General features: G+C 39.3%; 2 protein-coding genes across 4 annotated transcripts in view; one reads left to right on the top strand and one right to left on the bottom strand.

The window, feature by feature from the left end:
* Positions 1-9819, top strand: part of DENND4C (DENN domain containing 4C) — a 142222-nt gene extending 132403 nt beyond the window's left edge. For all 3 annotated transcript variants that reach the window (XM_059143124.1, XM_059143123.1, XM_059143121.1), the window contains 3 exons: positions 4810-4960; positions 6654-6718; positions 6932-9819. In XM_059143124.1, the coding sequence (XP_058999107.1) occupies positions 4810-4960; positions 6654-6718; positions 6932-7068 (353 nt within the window). In that variant the 3' untranslated portion in view covers positions 7069-9819. The remainder of the gene's footprint in view (positions 1-4809; positions 4961-6653; positions 6719-6931) is intronic.
* A 290-nt stretch (positions 9820-10109) lies between these two features.
* RPS6 (ribosomal protein S6) lies at positions 10110-13145 on the bottom strand. The gene is made up of 6 exons (XM_059143125.1): positions 13016-13145; positions 12354-12485; positions 11696-11906; positions 11179-11325; positions 10341-10498; positions 10110-10250 (listed from the first exon to the last, which is right to left on the bottom strand). The coding sequence occupies exons 1-6, from the start codon at positions 13019-13021 to the stop codon at positions 10155-10157; spliced, it is 750 nt and encodes a 249-aa protein (XP_058999108.1). The 5' UTR covers positions 13022-13145; the 3' UTR covers positions 10110-10154.
* Positions 13146-17369: the final 4224 nt, after the last annotated feature.

The raw sequence follows: 17369 nt of genomic DNA, 5'->3' as shown, positions 1-17369 counted from the left end.
AATAGACAAAGTAATCTTTTTTTTTTTAAAGATTTTATTTATTTATTTGACAGAGAGAGATCACAAGCCGGCAGAGAGGCAGGCAGAGAGAGAGGAGGAAGCAGGCTCCCTGCTGAGCAGAGAGCCCGATGCAGGGCTCGATCCCAGGACCCTGGGATCATGACCTGAGCTGAAGGCAGCGGCTTAACCCACTGAGCCACCCAGGCGCCCTGACAAAGTAATCTTGAGAAAGAGGAACAAAGTTGGAGGCTTACAATCCCAGATTTCAAGATACACTGCACAAAGCTATAGTAATCAAAGTAGTATGGTACTGGCACTAAAATAGTTACATAGTGAAACAGAATACAGAGCCCATACTCTTATATGGCCAGTTACTCTATGACAAAGGAGGCAAGAGATACATATGGAGAAAATGTCTTTTCAACAAAAGGGAAAATTGGATAGCTGTAGGCAAAAGCATGAAACTGGACCACTTTCTTACACCCTACACCAAAATAAATTAAAAACAGATTAAAGACCCAAATGTGATACCTAAAATCTAAAACTCCAGAAGAAAGCATAGGCACTAATTTCTTAGACTATGGCATAGCAATATATATATTTTAAATATTTTCTTTACTTATTTGACAGAGAGATCACAAGTAGGCAGAGAGGCAGGCAGAGAGGGAAAGCAGGCTCCCCACGAGCAGGGAGCCTGATGTGGGGCTTGATCCCAGGACCCGGAGACCATGACCTGAGCTGTGAAGGCAAGAGGCTTAACCCCCTGAGCCACTCAGGTGCCCATAAGCAACATATTTATGGGTATGTCTACTCAGGCTGGGGAAACCAAAGCAGAAATAAACTGTGGGACTGCATCAAAATAAAAAGATGTTGCACAGCAAAGGAAACCATCAACAAAATGAAAAGGCAGTCTGCTGCCTGGGAGAAGAAATTTGCAAACGATACTTTCAGTAAAGAGTTATTACCCAAAATATAAAGAACTTACATAACAACAACAAATAATCCAGTTTTAAAAATGGAAGATTACCTGAATAGACATTTTTCTAAAGAAGACATTCACATGGCCAAGAGACACATAAAAAGGTGCTCAAAATCACTAATCAGGGAAATTCAAATCAAAACCACAGTGAAACTCACACTAGTCAGAATGGCTAATATCAAAAAGAGTAAGAACACGTGGTCTGAGCATGTAGAGAAACAGGAACTTGTGCACTGTTGGTGGGAATGTAAATTGGTGCAGCACTGTGGAAAACAATATGGTGGTTTCTCAAAAAATTAAATCTAGAACTACCATATGATCCAGTAATTCCACTACAGGGTTTCTGCCCAAAGAAATAAAAAACACTGTGTTTGCTGCATTATTTATAGTAGCCAAGGTATGAAAGTAACCCAAGTGTCCAGCAACCAATACAAATTGATAAAGAAGATAACAGGTGTGTGGAGTACTACATAATGGAATATTACTCAGCCATTAAAAATGAGATCCTGCCATTTGCAGTATCATGGATGGATGTTGAGGGCATTAAGCTAAGTGAAATAAGTTAGAGAAAGACAAATACTGCATGGTTTCACTTATATGTGGAATCTATAAAAACAAAAAAACCAGAAACAGTCATAAAGACAGAGAACTGGTAGTTGCCAGAGGGGACGGATGTGAGGAATGGACACAATAGGTGAATGGAGTTAAGAGATGTAAACTTCAGTTATATAATAGTCACAGAGAAGAGAACTACAGCAAAGATAATATGGTCAATGTTTTAATGTGACACGTGGTGACTATATACTTACTGTGGTGAGCTACAGAATTGCCACACCACTGTGTTATGCAGTTGAAATTAATATAGCATTACCTGTTAACTATACTTCACAATAATTTTTTTTTTTTTTTTTGAGAGCATGAGCAGGGTTGGGGAGGGACAGAGGGAGAGGGAGAGAGAAAGAATCCTAAGGAGGAGCCTCCATGCCCATTGCAGAGCCTGATGCAGGGTTTGATCTCACGACTGTGAGATCATGACCTGAGCTGAAATCCAGAGCCAGACACTCAACCAACTGAGCCAGTCAGGCTCCTCAACAATAAAAGTAATCTAACAAAAGATATAGAGAGAATACACACCCTATATGGAAGTAATAACTTAGCAAAGTTGAGGATACTAGAGCAATACACAGAAATTACCTGTATGGGGGGGATGTGGGGTAACTGGGTGACGGGGATTAAGAAGGGCATATGATGAGCACTGGGTGTTATATGCAACTAAGGAATCATTGAACACTACACCAAAGACTAATGTACTATATGCTGGCTAATTTAAATAAAATTAACTGTATTTCCATATACTTTTTAATGAATAATACAAAAATAATCCCATTTACAATAGCATTAAAAAGAATAAAATAGAGGGCCCCTGGATGGCTCAGTTGGCTGAGCTCTTGATTTCTTGAACTCAGGTCGATCTCAGGTTCTGGGATCAAGCCCCACCTGCAGCTCAGTGGGGAGTCTGCTTGAGGATTTCTCTCCCCCTGTCCCTCCCTCCCTCCACCCCCGCTTGTATCACACTCACTAGGCAGGCCTTAATTTGAGGCATCAGATACTAACAAGTATTGGTGAGGATATAGAGTAATTGGAATCCTCATACACTCCTGAGTGGAATAAAAAGTAGCTGCTTTGGAAAACAGTTTCAAAGGTTCTTCAAATGGCCCAGTTATCATGAGACACAGCAGTAGCATTCGGGTATGCACCCAAGAGAAATGAAAACATACATATGTCTAAAAAGTAGTACACTGTGCTTAACAGCATTTTCTTATAACCAAATAATGAAAACATCCTAAATGTCCATCCACTGAGAAATGGATGAAGTATAGTACATCCATACAATGGATTCTTAACTTAGAAATAAAAGTTATTAATATTGATACATACTACAATATGGATGAATTAGAAAACATTATAGAAGAAACCACTCACAAAACACAAAGTATGATTACTTTTCTTTTTTAAGAGAATTTTTTTTTTAAGATTTTATTTATTTATTTGACAGAGAGAGATCACAAGTAGGCAGAGAGGCAGGCAGAAAGGAGGAAGCAGGCTCCCTGCTGAGCAGAGACCCCCCCGATGCGGGGCTCGATCCCAGGACCCTGGGATCATGACCTGAACCGAAGGCAGCGGCTTAACCCACTGAGCCACCCAGGCGCCCCAGTATGATTACTTTTATATTACTGTCCAGAACATGTAAATCTGTGGAGAAAAAGTAATTAGTGGTTGCCTGTGGCTGAAGGATTGGGGAGATAGAGGAGGGACTGCTGATAGGTTTATTTGGGGGAATGATAATCTTCAAAAATTGATTGTGATGGTTGCAAAACTTCATGAATATACTAAAAGTCATGGAATTATACACTTTTAAGTGGGTGAATTGAATGGGAATTATTTCTCAAATAGTAATTAAAAAACTGAACTATGGGAGAAACAGTAAAGTTGCAGATTATATTTAGGTTAGGTTCTAAGATCATAGCACAGCATAAAAGTCAAATATATTCAAAGACCATCATGTAGCAGGTGGAAGAGCTAGAATCAGAACCCGTAGCAGCCAGTATTTCTCCTTTTAACAGAGAACTTTGTTATTTGAATACAAATGAAGTTCTGCTAGTTGTCTTTATTAAGAGGCTGTGTTGAATGAAAAACACAGTAGCTTGTTCTATGACAGGCACTCTAACTGAGGCTGACTACGGAGCTACTGGATACATATTCCCATCTCAACTAACATGGGTACACAGAAAATTGTATAGTTGCTGGAATTACCTGCAGTGTTAAAGTTTTCCCTTTCTTCCAGGCCAATCACCCTTTGTTGATTTTTTAATTTACTTATTTTAAAAAATATTTTGTTTATTTATTTGACACAGAGAGAGCACAAGCAGGGGAGTGGCAGGCAGAGGGAGAAGGAAAAGTAGATTCCCCGCAGAACAGGGAGCCCATGCAGAACTCGATCCCAGGACCCTGAAATCATGATCTGAGTCGAAGGCAGATGTTTAACCCACTGAGTTACTCATGTGCCCTATTACTTATTTTTTTTTTTTTTTTTTTTGAGAGAGAGCACAAACAGGGCAAGGGGCAAAGGCAGAGGGAGAGAGACTCTTAAGCAGGCTCCGCACTGAGAGTGGGGCTCCATATGGGGCTTGATCTCACCCAGGAGGCATGGCCTGAGCTGAAACCCAAAGAGTTGGATGCTTAACTAACCAACCTATCCAGGCACCTGGACTTGTGTATTTTTAATATTAGAATGATTAAATCCTAGTATTAAAGCTCTTTTGTAATTTATGAAATCTATAAGTATTTGTTCTTAGTAATTCTGGAATTACCCTTGTTTCAATTTGGATTATACTCTGCTATATTTAATAGCAAATAACGGAAGCTTAAACAGGTTAAGATTATTCTCTCTCAAAGAAGTTATGAAGTGGACACTCCATGACTGGGAGGTAACTCCTGTCATCAGCGACCCAGGCTCCTGGTGTAGTGCCTTTTCCATTGGTTAAGGTTACTTCATGGTCACGATTGCTGCCAGAGTACAAGTTATCACATCCCAGCCTGAAGAAGGAACCCCTACATTCAGGGAGAAGGCAAAGGGACTGGACTTCCATATCTGAAGAAAGCAGGAAAAATATTTTTTAGCTGGCCACATTGATACATAATTTTACTGGTGGGAGGGGGCAGTGTTGAATAAAAGACAATACTTGTAGAAAATGCTACAACTCTGGGGGAAAAACTTTTTAAACAAAAATAATTAAAAGTATTCTTATTTACTGTGTTCTTATTATTAGATTCTGAAAAGAAATTATCTCTCCTGTCAGAGGAACAAGAAGAAACAAGCACTTTAGTAGAAACCATCAGGCAGAGTATTCAACATAATGATGTTCTTAAACCCATCAACCTACTTTCACAGCTAATAAAGCCAGACATGAAAAGGCAAAGGTAGGAATCCAGGTTTTGCTTCATGCCACTCAAGACAATTTCATGTTTAAGTATTATTTTTAGAATATCTCTAGTTGTAAAGGAAACATACTCAGTGTAGAACACCTGACTGTTTCAAAAAGTGCTGCCCAAATGTATCTGTTCATACTTGAGCAAATATTATAAAAATTGTGTGTGGAAGAATAAAATTTAGGAGGTAGTTCATTCATGTCTAAAATGTAGAGTCTTTGGGGAAACATTACTGCTATTCACTGGAAACCTATGAATTCGTTAGCAGTGATGTCAGTACATATGTACTACTTGTTCAGGCCCTGTCATACCTGCACATCTTTTTTCTTGTGGGACAGTAAAACAAAACAAAACAAACCTGTTTATGAATAGAAACAATTTATGTAAGTGATGGAAACAGTAAATTACAAAGGATATAGAGCTTTCCTGATCTCTATTGTCTGCTCACAGGCTTAGATCAGTACTAATCCCAGTCTCAGTATAAGTGAATTTTGCAGTGGAAACTACAGAAAAGGTGGCATAATAAATGCTACCAAATACCAACAGTTGGCAAGAGTTGGCAAGTCCTCTGCAAGTTTCTTTGGTCATGGCATATTTGAAGATAACCTCAGAAGTGACAGAGCATGAACTGATGATGAAAATGAATGGATCCTTTTGTAATCTCAGGGTCTAAAGGGCAGCAAGTTTCAAGTATCTGTAGTTTAAAGGCGGAGAAGGAAAATTAGAAATAGGTTACGACTTCTGAAGCTTCTGTACAAGTCTGTATGAAGCATTATCAAAATCAGCATTACTCTAATTTTTTTTCTGTGTTAAGTACTCTGAAATCAGTTCATTTTTTAAGCTTTCCTTCATTTTTAACTGAGCTATGAAGCTCATTTTTAAGGTTTGATTTGTTACACTTTTATGTTCACAAGCCAATTGTAGTCTGTCCTTTATTGATTAAAAAAATAATAATAAAGACCACACCACTTTTCACAGTGTCCAAGGGTTTTAGACCCCTAACTTATTTAAAAATTAATGTTACTTTGTCAAGTGGGAAAAGATGAGAGGAAACTCTTTTGCAAATTATAATTGCAAAGTAGAGTTAAAACAGTTACCTATTATAGCTGACCCTTGAGTGACCCCCCCGCCTTGCAATTGATTATCTGCGTATGATGTTTGACTTCCCCAAAACTTAATAGCTGTTCACTAGAAGTCCTACCAATAACACAAACAAAACACATTTTGTATGTTGTGTAATATAATGAATTTTTACAATAAAGTTAGTAAATACCTTTACAGTACTCTGCTGTATTGAGAAAAAAAATAGAGGTGGACCCATGAAATTCAATTCCATGTTGTTCAAGGGTCAACTGTATTTATACTGCTAAAATATTATAATAAAGTTAAAACACACCACTTAAAATAGTTTTTAGTGTGAAGCCTTACGTCTGAAACTTTTTAACTTGAAAAAGAAATTCAAAGTAAATTGCAAAAGTAGCACAGGATTCACCATACTTTCACCCAGCTTCCCCTAAACTGACATCTAACTGTATGTAGTGTTTTATCAGAACCAGGACACTGACATGGGCACATTACTGTTAACTAGATATAGAACGTAATCATTTTTCACCATTTTATAAAACTTTCATATGTGCATTTTTATGTTCTCTACCCATTAACTTTAAAAATACTTGTTTTATAGGAGTTTATACCGAGAAATCCTCTTCTTATCATTAGTATCCCTTGGAAGAGAGAATATTGATATTGGTAAGTTGGTTAATTAAGGATTACTAAAGGAGGTTCTTTCATTTTCTAAAGTAATTTACAGAATTATAATTGGTTTGGATAAATATTGATCCTCTACTTTCCAAAGATTTCTACTTTTAAATATGCAGTTTATAGATACATATAAAATTACTGACATTTTTCATTTTATAACTTCTAACAAATTACAACTGCATTTTTGAAAATGTCTTTCAGAGGCTTTTGACAATGAATATGGACTTGCATACAATAATCTATCTTCAGAGATTCTTGAAAAGCTGCAGAAAATTGATGCTCCACCAAGTATCAGTATGGAATGGTGCAGGAAGTGTTTTGGAGCACCTCTCATTTAAATAAGATGCTCAGTAGATTTTCAACAAAGCTTGAGGGAATAGATTCCGTTGGCAAACATTCAAGGTTTATTCAAATGCTAACAATTGATGAAAGGGAAATGAAGTTAACGCTTGGGACAACATATAATGAAATATAATTCATACTGAATCATCTCACAACATAAAAATGCCCCAGGGTTAGTTATCTAAAAGGCTTGCAACTTCTGAATGGTTCATCTGCCTGTGCTTGATCCAAAACAGTTTTTGGATTTCTCAGTGTATTTGTTTGATAATGCGAAACTATTCATTCTTGGCATTTGTTTATATTTTAAGTTGTTGGTCTTGGGGAATAGCAGTTTAATGTAAACTTGCCTAACCCCCCAAAAAATGAAATCTCAATTACAGGAGCAACTATTTGTGTATGTGTGTGTATATATGTGTGGCTGTGTAGGGATTTGTATGTACAGCCATATTATATTTATTAAAATTCCTAGACTGCATGTTGCAATACAATTTTCTGAAAGGGGTCTACAACTATTACATGACTACTACTAAACTCAGCTGTAGTCATTAATCAAAACTATTTTAAAGTCTGAGGGCAGCCTTGCCTTAGGTATTCTCTTCCTTAGCAGATTTTATCTTTAATATCCAAGTGACTTTTCATCCTCTTCCCAATACCATGTTAATTTACAACAGCTTTAAGATTGGAATAAAGGAACCAATCATAGTTTAAATGAAATCAAACCAGCCTCATAATTTACAAAATTGTAATGTGCTTAAAATTTTATTTTTTTGACCTCAAATTGTTCAGGTACATCAATTGTTGCTATTGGTCACTTTTAAAAACCTGTGGGATAAACTTGCACTGCACACAGAATTTTATTCTTGTATATTTAATTTGTATGCTTGTTATTTGTGCATTTGTAAATAGTTTTTTAGGATGGATCAATTAAGTCTTAAAACGTTAAAGCTTATTGAGCTTGTTGCCAGTAGGTTCAAGAAAATCATGACCTCACATGCCTGACATTTATCATGGCCTTTCGTTAAAAACCCTTAGCAACAATTAAGTTTGCCTGAACTCTGCAAGATTTGAAAAAGCCACTGGTTGTGTGCTTTTACAGTAATTATGCAGATGACTGAATTAGTTGATAGAATTTCCAGGTGTTACAAATGTCCCACCTGGTGTAATCTTTTAGAACTTTTTACTATACTAGTCTTTCAACATTTCAGGGCTAATCTAACCTATGCAGATTTTGTTTCAATTTATTATGAAATTGCTGAGTGAAAGAACTTGACAGAAATTATGTACAACTCATTACCTTAAAAATGGATCATTTGCACTATCTCAGAATATGTATTTTTGCAATTTAACACTTGGTACTTAACATTTACTGTCCCAACAAAGTTTGTAATTATCTTACATCTAAGCTTGAGGTTGAATAAAAATGGAAAATTCTTGTTTGCTGTTTGCTTAAGGCTCCTGAAATGTGTGCAGTTCTAACCTTTGTGATTTTTTGAGTTTGATATTGTGTTTTTCCCCTTCTCTGTAGTCTTCATTAACTTGAACTAAATTACGTACCAAAGCACTTCCTACTAAGTTAAGGAGGATCGCCTCACACATTGAAGATTTGGCTCTACCGTTCCAAAGTATACATTTCCTAGTAACTTTTTACAGCATTCTAAATAACTCAGCCATTATACATTGGAAACCTTACCCTGCTTTCATTTAGAAATAGGGGTTGTTGTGTTAAAAGTGCACAAAGGCCTCTTCTAGTACCTGCCACAGAAAGGGGACCACTAAAAATTTACTGCAAACAAAACTGTAAAGCCAGATAATGCAGTCATTATCCATACATTTAGAAATATCTAGAATGATTGTAGCCATGTATTAAACTTAAAAAGCCTGAGAACTTCTGCAAACAATCTTTCAAATTAGTCCAGATGTTTAGCATTACTTACTTAGTTTTGGATTTGATAGTCGGGACTGTATACCGGACTTCTGGACTTTACCCCAACTGCGGTGTTTATTCCTTTTATGTTATCACTTACAAATGCTCCATTTTCCCTTTCTGCCTTTTTAGTTTGACCTTAATTTATGGATCATCAGTTGCCAATTAAAATTTTTCATGTTATTCAACTTTTTAATACCATGTATTAAGAGCAGCATTATCTCCCCCAGCTAGCTGGTTCAGTCTGAGGACTGGCATTATTGGCATTAGCTGGGAACTTATTACTAACGTACAATCTGGGGCCACAAATCTTCTGAATCACAATCTGCATTGTGCAAAGCACAGCTTCAGTCTCCATGTTAAAGCAGTTTGAAAATTTTACTTACCTGTGGTTAAAACATGTATTCCAGCAAATAAGGAATTCCCATTCTTCACCCTTAAAGCGTGATGTGCCTTTTTAAGAGCCTTCTAGTCTATAAAGGATACTTCTAACTGCAATTACTATACAGAAACTAGACAGGCTACATTAGAAGTATACTACTTTGTGCATCCTTCACTGATCTAAGTGTTTCTTAAAGGCACAGTGTGAAACCATAAAAATGCATGAGTAACAATTTACTAGAATTGAAAAGCTTTTGTTAATATAATTTGCACTGGTTTTAAAAGCTTTGTGAACTGTTTTAAAATGGTATCTGTTAACTATGCTTTTAACAAGGCATCTTTTTTACATATGACAATGTCCATCTTCTTAAGGGCACTTTTCATGTATTGTGTATAGATCTTTAAAACTGTACTCCTCAAAATAAAGTGTACAAAATATTAATAGTCCTAGTCCCTTATTTCCCCCAAATTGTTCCATGCCTTGCTTGAAAAAACAATAGGTACCTTATGCTCAGAATCCTTTCCTGAGCCACCCACCGATCCCAAAAGAAACCCTGTTCTGGCCATCCACTGTTACAGTACTGTCTCAACTGCTCACCTTGAAGGGTTTCACTTTGAAGTATCTCTTGCAACTTTATCCACCATCAGATTGCTGTATATAATATTCCCCTATTTATCTCACTTTTTTCATCCATTTATCTATGATTTATCATCAATGAAAAGTCAATGAAGGGGATTTAATGTCTGATCTTATTTATTTGTCACTCTTAGAAAATCTCATTTTTGACTGGACTCAGACTTAGAGGTAGAAGCTCTCAGAGAGGACAGCCTCCGTCTCTTGGCAATCTGTTCCTGGCGTTTTTCTTTGGCCTCCTAAACAAAACAAAAAAGCAGTTATAGTTTGTCCGGCTTAAAAATCCAAAGTCAGGCCTGACTTTCCCTCCCCCAGTCTTCTTGATTTACCTTCATTCTCTTGGCCAAAAGTTTAGCATATTCTGCAGCCTCTTCCTTGTTTTTCTTAGTGCGCTGTTTCTTCAGAGCAATACGCCGACGTTTGTGTTGGAGGACACGTGGAGTAACAAGACGCTGTATCTTGGGCGCTTTGGTTCTAGGTTTCTTACCTGAAAATTTAGATGACGATTCAATCACTTGTCAATACCCATGTTCATCAGGATCCACATCTACATTTTAAAAACATTACTAACAGGACTACCTAGAACTTACATGTAGGAAGCCTTTTAAGCCAAATCTAAACTACTATATAACTCAATAGACTTACCACCCTGTCAACAAAACCCAAGATGGGCAGAGGAAGCAGTAGACTCCCCACTGAGAGCCCCACATGAGGCTCAATCCCGAGACCTGGAAATCATGACAACTATCTGAGCCACCCAGGCGCCCTGTTCCTAGGATTTTGAATCAAGTATTTTCCTTCTAATGGCCACAACTCCTACAACTGCTATCCACATCTCAGATCAAGAAAATAAAGGCCAGGAGTTAACAGTCCCAGAATTTCCTATTATCTTCCTGACTCCTAACCAAAACTAATGAACTTTAGGTCTGGTAAGTTATCTTCAGATAAACATACGTCAGTAACCCAGGCAAAATTTCACGTAAAATTCTAATACTCTAGAGAACCATCAGATAAAACAAGGATTAGTAACAAGTGCCCATCTTGACCCTCTTCCCAATATTTTCCTAAAATACGGTAAATACATAATAGATGGACTTTCTATTATCTGTATAAAATGCTACAGACAACCGAAATTGAGCAAACCCCGAATTGCATAATTTCCCCTACCTTCTTTGTTTAAGGGCTTTCTCACAACATACTGGCGGACATCATCTTCTTTAGAGAGATTGAAGAGTTTGCGGATTCTGCTGGCTCTTTTGGGCCCCAGGCGTCGAGGCACAGTAGTATCAGTGAGTCCAGGAATATCCTTCTCTCCTGAGGAGGAAAGTGATCAGAACTTCTTAGTTCCACAACTTGCTTACAAACAAGAACCGTAATTACTGTTTATGCATTGGTAAAGAAACAGTCCAATGGTCAAACTGGATACTGCAAATAACAAACCATTTTGGTAATCAGTGTCAGGGGTGCCTTGGTGGCTCAGTGGGTTAAGCCTCTGCCTTCAGCTCAGGTCATGATCTCAGGGTCCTGGGATCGAGTCCCGCCCCGGCTCTCTGCTCGAGAGGAAGTCTCCCCCCTACCCCCACTGCTCGGCCTACTTGTGATCTGTCAAAGAAATAAATCTTTAAAAATAAATAAATGAGTCCGTGTCAACAGAAACTGAACTCAAGAATACAAGAAACCTCACCTTTCTTTACAATGACCAAGTTGAGAACACTGAGATTGGCATCCACGATGCAACCCCGAACAGATTTGCGCTTTCTCTCTCCCGTCCTCCTTGGTCTGTAGCAGGAATGCCCCTTACTCAGCAGCAGGCGGACACGGCCATGGGTCAAGACACCCTGCTTCATGGGGAAGCCTTGTTTGTCATTGCCACCACTGATTCGGACCACATAACCCTGCAGAATACAGGGACACGTTGTAAAATAAAGGATTACGGCCCTTAAATCCTAAATCAAAGCCCATTTGAAACTTACAGTTTTCTCTGGTTACTAAGTTTTGTCTGTACCTTCAATTGGCCAACATCAACGAGCAAATTCTTCTCAATTAAGTCCCATTTCTAACCCATGTTTTACTAGATGGAACAGTTCGAGCAATGGAAAGATTATGTTAAGAAACGAAAAGTACAAACGAGCAACCAACCAGAAACCACCCTTGTTGGCACTTTCTAAACCACTTTAGGTGTAGATTCTCCTTTGGCGTACACAGAACCCCGCAAGGTGACAGCTCTACTTCAAGCGAAACGTGGAGGTGTAACCCAAGGTCAGAAGACAGAACCCGGAGCAGGAACCCCGCTCCACAATTACCAATCACCAACAGCACCGACAGTTAATTCGGTAACCAACCTTCCATTCTTCACCGAGGGCGTCCGCAGCAACTTCCGTGGCCATACGCTTCTCATAAAAGGTTCGAAGTTTGCGTTCATCGTCCACTTCAATGAGTTTCTGGCAGCCAGTAGCTGGGAAAGAGATGTTCAGCTAAGGATTAAGGGGGGAGGAAGGGGAGAAGAGCTTTAGAAAACCGCAGAACCACCAAAAAGCCATTACCTAACCCCCCAGACGAGGAGCTGATACCTTCAGGTGTCGGTTTTGTTAGCTAAAGCACACGTGTGCATAATAACGCACAAACATCCCACTAAAACTAAGCTCATTTTTCCTCAAGCCTCGCGGAAGGACTCCGGGGCCGAAGGGCCCTCCGCAGCCTTTCAGCCCGACAGAGCAAGAAGCGCGACCCACCGGCCGCCAACGAGGCAGCAGGGCCGCATTCGCCCGGCCGAGCGTGAGGACGCCACCATGGCGCTCCCCGCCCGGCGCGACTCCAGCTGTAATCGCTCGCCATCCGCTCTCCTGAGGGCCCTCGGACCCGAGAGCGGCAGGCTTTCTCCCGCCTCAGACTCTTCTCCACCTGGAGCTAGGACTCTGGAGAGCCAGGACGGTAGCACTGCAATGTTCTGGGGCTCGATTCGCCTCCCCGGAGCCCACTTCCAAAAGCCTCCACCACTTCCTACCTTCATCCTGAAGCAGCCTAACGCCTCCGAGGCGCCACGAAAAAGAGGCCCGACTTCCGCTTAGCCCATGTCTCATAGGCACTTCTAATTCTCGCGAGATAAGCTGCCGCCAGGGATAGCGGAAGTGAGCGCCGGCGGGCGGTACTTCCGGAGGCGGGGTTAATAAGCCCCGAGAGGTGGGCTCGGTCCGCTGTGGGACACCGGCTCTACTGCGCAAGTTTTTCTGAAGGTTATATTCTCTTTGGTTGACCTGTTCCGCTCTGTCCTGATCCAGGGTGGACTCCCGGCTGGGTCGCGAACACTCTGTCTTTGCTGGTACCATAGGGGAAGGGCAGGACCAGAGTTCAGCTCTTTTGGCCTCTCCTGTACATTAGACACCGTCTGAATATTTGTAGTTTTTAGTTGAGAAGCTTGGGGTGCTCTGGTTCCGGTTCACAGCAGGACGCCCTGAAAACCGTGATTTGTCTGTCCTCTAACCGCTCTGCCGTCATCGTCGTTCTGTCGCAGAATCACACCTTCCCATTGGCCCAGGTCAATAACCACAGTTACCCTAAGTTAAGCCAGGCCACCATCGGTGCATTCTAAATGGTCTCCCTGGCTTCTGTCTCTGGATCTTTTACAGTGAAAAATTATATCGCTGTTGCTGGAAATGCATCATTTTCCACTGCAGTTAAGTACTTTGCAATCTCCTTTCCCTGACCTCAGACATCCCACAAATTCACCTATTGCCATTTGTTAATATTATGTAGGTCGTTCAGATTAGATGTCCCAAGAAAAACCTTTCCTGTCCATGCTCCCTATAATAGTGTCCCACCTTTTATCTCTGGTATAGCACTGTTTTCCCTTCTCATACTTAATGATACATAATTGGTATGTTTATGGTTTCTGCCCTCTCCTAAATGATAAATGAGGCAGGGCTACTGTCTAAACTTCTCTATGGAACACATAGGACACAGCAAAGTGCAGGGCACATAAAGAATAAGCATTCAGTAAGTATTTGTTAACTTATAGCCCCAACTCTGGTAGGTATTAGTATATTACAGTGTGGTAATATGGAACCAGCCAGTAGAAGGAGAATAAGTGAATGTGTTATAGTAAATCTTGAATCTGCAGTGATGCAATTCTTTTTTTTTTTTTTTAAGATTTTATTTATTTATTTGACAGAGGGAGATCACAAGCAGACAGAGAAGCAGGCAGAGAGAGAGAGGAGGAAGCAGGCTCCCCGCTGAGCAGAGAGCCCGATGTGGGGCTGGATCCCAGGACTCTGGGATCATGACCTGAGCCCAAGGCTGAGGCTTTAACCCACTGAGCCACCCAGGTGCCCCAGTGATGCAATTCTTAATAGTACACAAGACATGAAAAAGATACAGTGCATTTAATAGTCCTCCAGAACATTCCTGGGAAGGCAAGAATGAGAACCCAGGTGGTCTAACTCTGAAGACCACACTCAGCATCCTTAAAGAAGGAACATTTATTGTCTATTATTTACTCCATATTCTTTTCGAGAAATAAAAACTGTATTTCAGGTAAACAATAATTTACTTTCCAAGATGATTACATCCCTCCTCTTCTTCTTCTCCTTCATTGTTGTCGTCACATTCTTCTTCTTCTTCTCCTTCTTCTTCTTTTTTTAACATCACGTCTTCTTCAGTATCACAAAGTTTTGAGTTTAGGCCCATTTCACATTCGAAATTGAAATAGTCCACTAAATCCTGTTTGATCACCTAGTATTAATGTATAGAATGTTGGTGAAATGACACATTTAAAACCTGTGGAATTTTTTGGTAATGAGGTGAAATTGATATAACAAAATTAATCATTTTTAAGTAAACAATTCATCAGCATTTAGTACACTGACAATGTTGTGCATCTACCACCTCTGTCTAGTTCCAGAAGGACACTGTGTCCCCATTAAACAATTGCTCCCCATTCCCTTTTTCCAGCACCCAATGGCAATCACAGCTTGAGTGCTGTCTCTATGGATTTACATCTTCTGTAAATGGAATTACACAATATGCGAACTTCATGTCTGGCTTCTCATGTTTTTTAAGTTCAACCACCTTGTAGCATTTATTAATATTTCATTCTTTTTTATGATTGAACGATATTCCACTATAAAGACTATAATTTGTTTATCCATTCATTCATCCATTGACGGACGTTTGGATCATTTCCAACTTTTAACTCACGAGTAGTGCTGGTACATTTGAGTATCTGTCTTTAATTCTTTGGAGTGTATACCTAAAAGTGGAATTGCTGGGTCATATGTAAATTTTGTGTTTAACTCCTGGAAGAACTGCCCAACTATTTTCACAGCTGCTGAGCCATTTTATATTCCCACCAGCAATGGATGATTGTTCCAGTGTCTCCAAATCCCAGCCAACACCTGTTGGCCTTCTTTGGAAAAATAGGAAGCTATTCAAGTACTTTACCCAACTGTGTTTTTTAGCTCTGTTTTCACTGAAGTAGTAGTAATAGGGAGTTAATGTGAGACAAAGAGTCAAACCATGACTACTTCTCAGATTTTTCTTCTTCTTTTCATGTTTTTTTTTAATTGTGGTAAAAAACACAAAATTTACCACCTTAATCACTTCTAAGTATACAGGTTGTAGTGTTAAATATAATTGTAGGGTACCTGGGTGGCTCAGTTAGTTAAACATCTGACTCTTGATTTCAGCTCAGGTCATGATCTTAGGGTTGTGAGATTGAGCCCCGCATGTTGGGGCTGTGCTGTACTTAGATTCTCTCTCTTCCTCTTCCTCTCCCACTTGCTCATGTGAGCTCTCTCTCTCAAATAAATAAATCTTAAAAATATATATATATATACACATATATTATATATATATATATATCACAGCAATGTGATTTTATATACGTATATATATATATAATCACATTGTTGTGAAGCAGGTCCTCAGAACTTTTTCATCTCACAAAACTGGAACTCTATACCCATTAAACAACTCCTCCTCTTCCCCACCCCACTTCACCCACCCCACCCTGGGTAACCACCATTCTACTTGGTTTATATGAAGTATTTCAAGTAGTCAAATTCATAGAAATGGAATCATGTAGTACTTATCTTTTTGTGATCCTTATTTCACTTAGCATAATGTCTTCAAAATTCATCCATGCTGTAGCCTGTAAAAGCCTTCCTTTTTAAAGCTGAAGAATATTCCATTGTGCCTATATACGACATTTTGTTTATTCATCTGTTGATGAGTATCTGGGTTACTTCTACCACTTAGCTGTTGTGAATAAGGCTGCTATGGCAGGTGAGAATTCTACCACTGAACCATCAATGTATGAATAATGCTGCTATGAACATAGATGTGAATATATCTGTTTAAGCCCCTGCTTTCATTTCTTTTGGATATACACCCAGAAGTGGCATTGTTGGATTATATAGCAGTTCTATTTTTAATTTTTTAAAAAGATTATTTATTTATTTATTTATTTCAGACAGAGAGAGCTCAAAAGAGAGCACAAGCTGGGGGCAGGGGCATAGAGAGAAGCAGACTCCACGCTTAGCAGGGAGTCTGACATGGGGCTTCATTCCAGGACCCTGGGATCATGACCCGAGCTGAAGGCAGAGGCTTAACTGACTGAGCCATTCAGGTGCCACTATTTTTAATTTTTTTGAAGAAACTCTGTACTCTTTCCCATAACGGTCACACCATTTTATAATCTCATCAATAGTACAAAAGGGCTGCTATACTCATTTTGAATTAGTTTGTCTTGTTGAGTTGTAAGAGTTATTTGCATATTCAGAATATTATAACTTTTATTAGATATATTATGTGCAAATATGTTCTCCCATTCTGTAGGTGTCTTCTTTCTTTCTTTCAAGATTGTATTTATTTATTTGACAGAGAGAGAGCTCACAAGTAGGCAGTGAGGCAAGCAGAGAGAAAGAGGGGGGAAGCAGATTCCCTGCTGCGCTGAGAGCCGAATGCGGAGCTCGATCCCAGGACCCTGAGATCATGACCTGAGCCAAAGGCAGAGGCTTAACCCACTGAGTCACCCAGTTGCCCCTCCACTTTCCTGATAATGTCTTTTTTTTTTTTTTTAAGATTTTATTTATTTATTTGACAGAGATCAGAAGTAGGCAGAGATGCAGGCATAAAGAGAGGGGAGGAAGCAGGCTCCCTGCTGAGCAGGGAGTTCAATGTTGGGCTCCATCCCAGGACCCTGAGATCATGACCTGAGCCTAAGGCAGAGGCTTTAACCCACTGAGCCACCCAGGCGCCCATAATGGCTTTTGATGTACAATAGTTTTTAATATTGGTGAAGTCCAATTTATCTATTTTTTTTTCTTTATGATCATGCTTGTGGTCTTATATCTGAGACAAAT

This window comes from Mustela lutreola, chromosome 12 (genome assembly GCF_030435805.1).
Source record: "Mustela lutreola isolate mMusLut2 chromosome 12, mMusLut2.pri, whole genome shotgun sequence".
In the NCBI taxonomy this organism is placed as follows: Eukaryota; Metazoa; Chordata; class Mammalia; order Carnivora; family Mustelidae; genus Mustela; species Mustela lutreola.
Note: the sequence above shows the minus strand (reverse complement) of the source record. Positions and strands in the feature narration are given on the sequence as shown.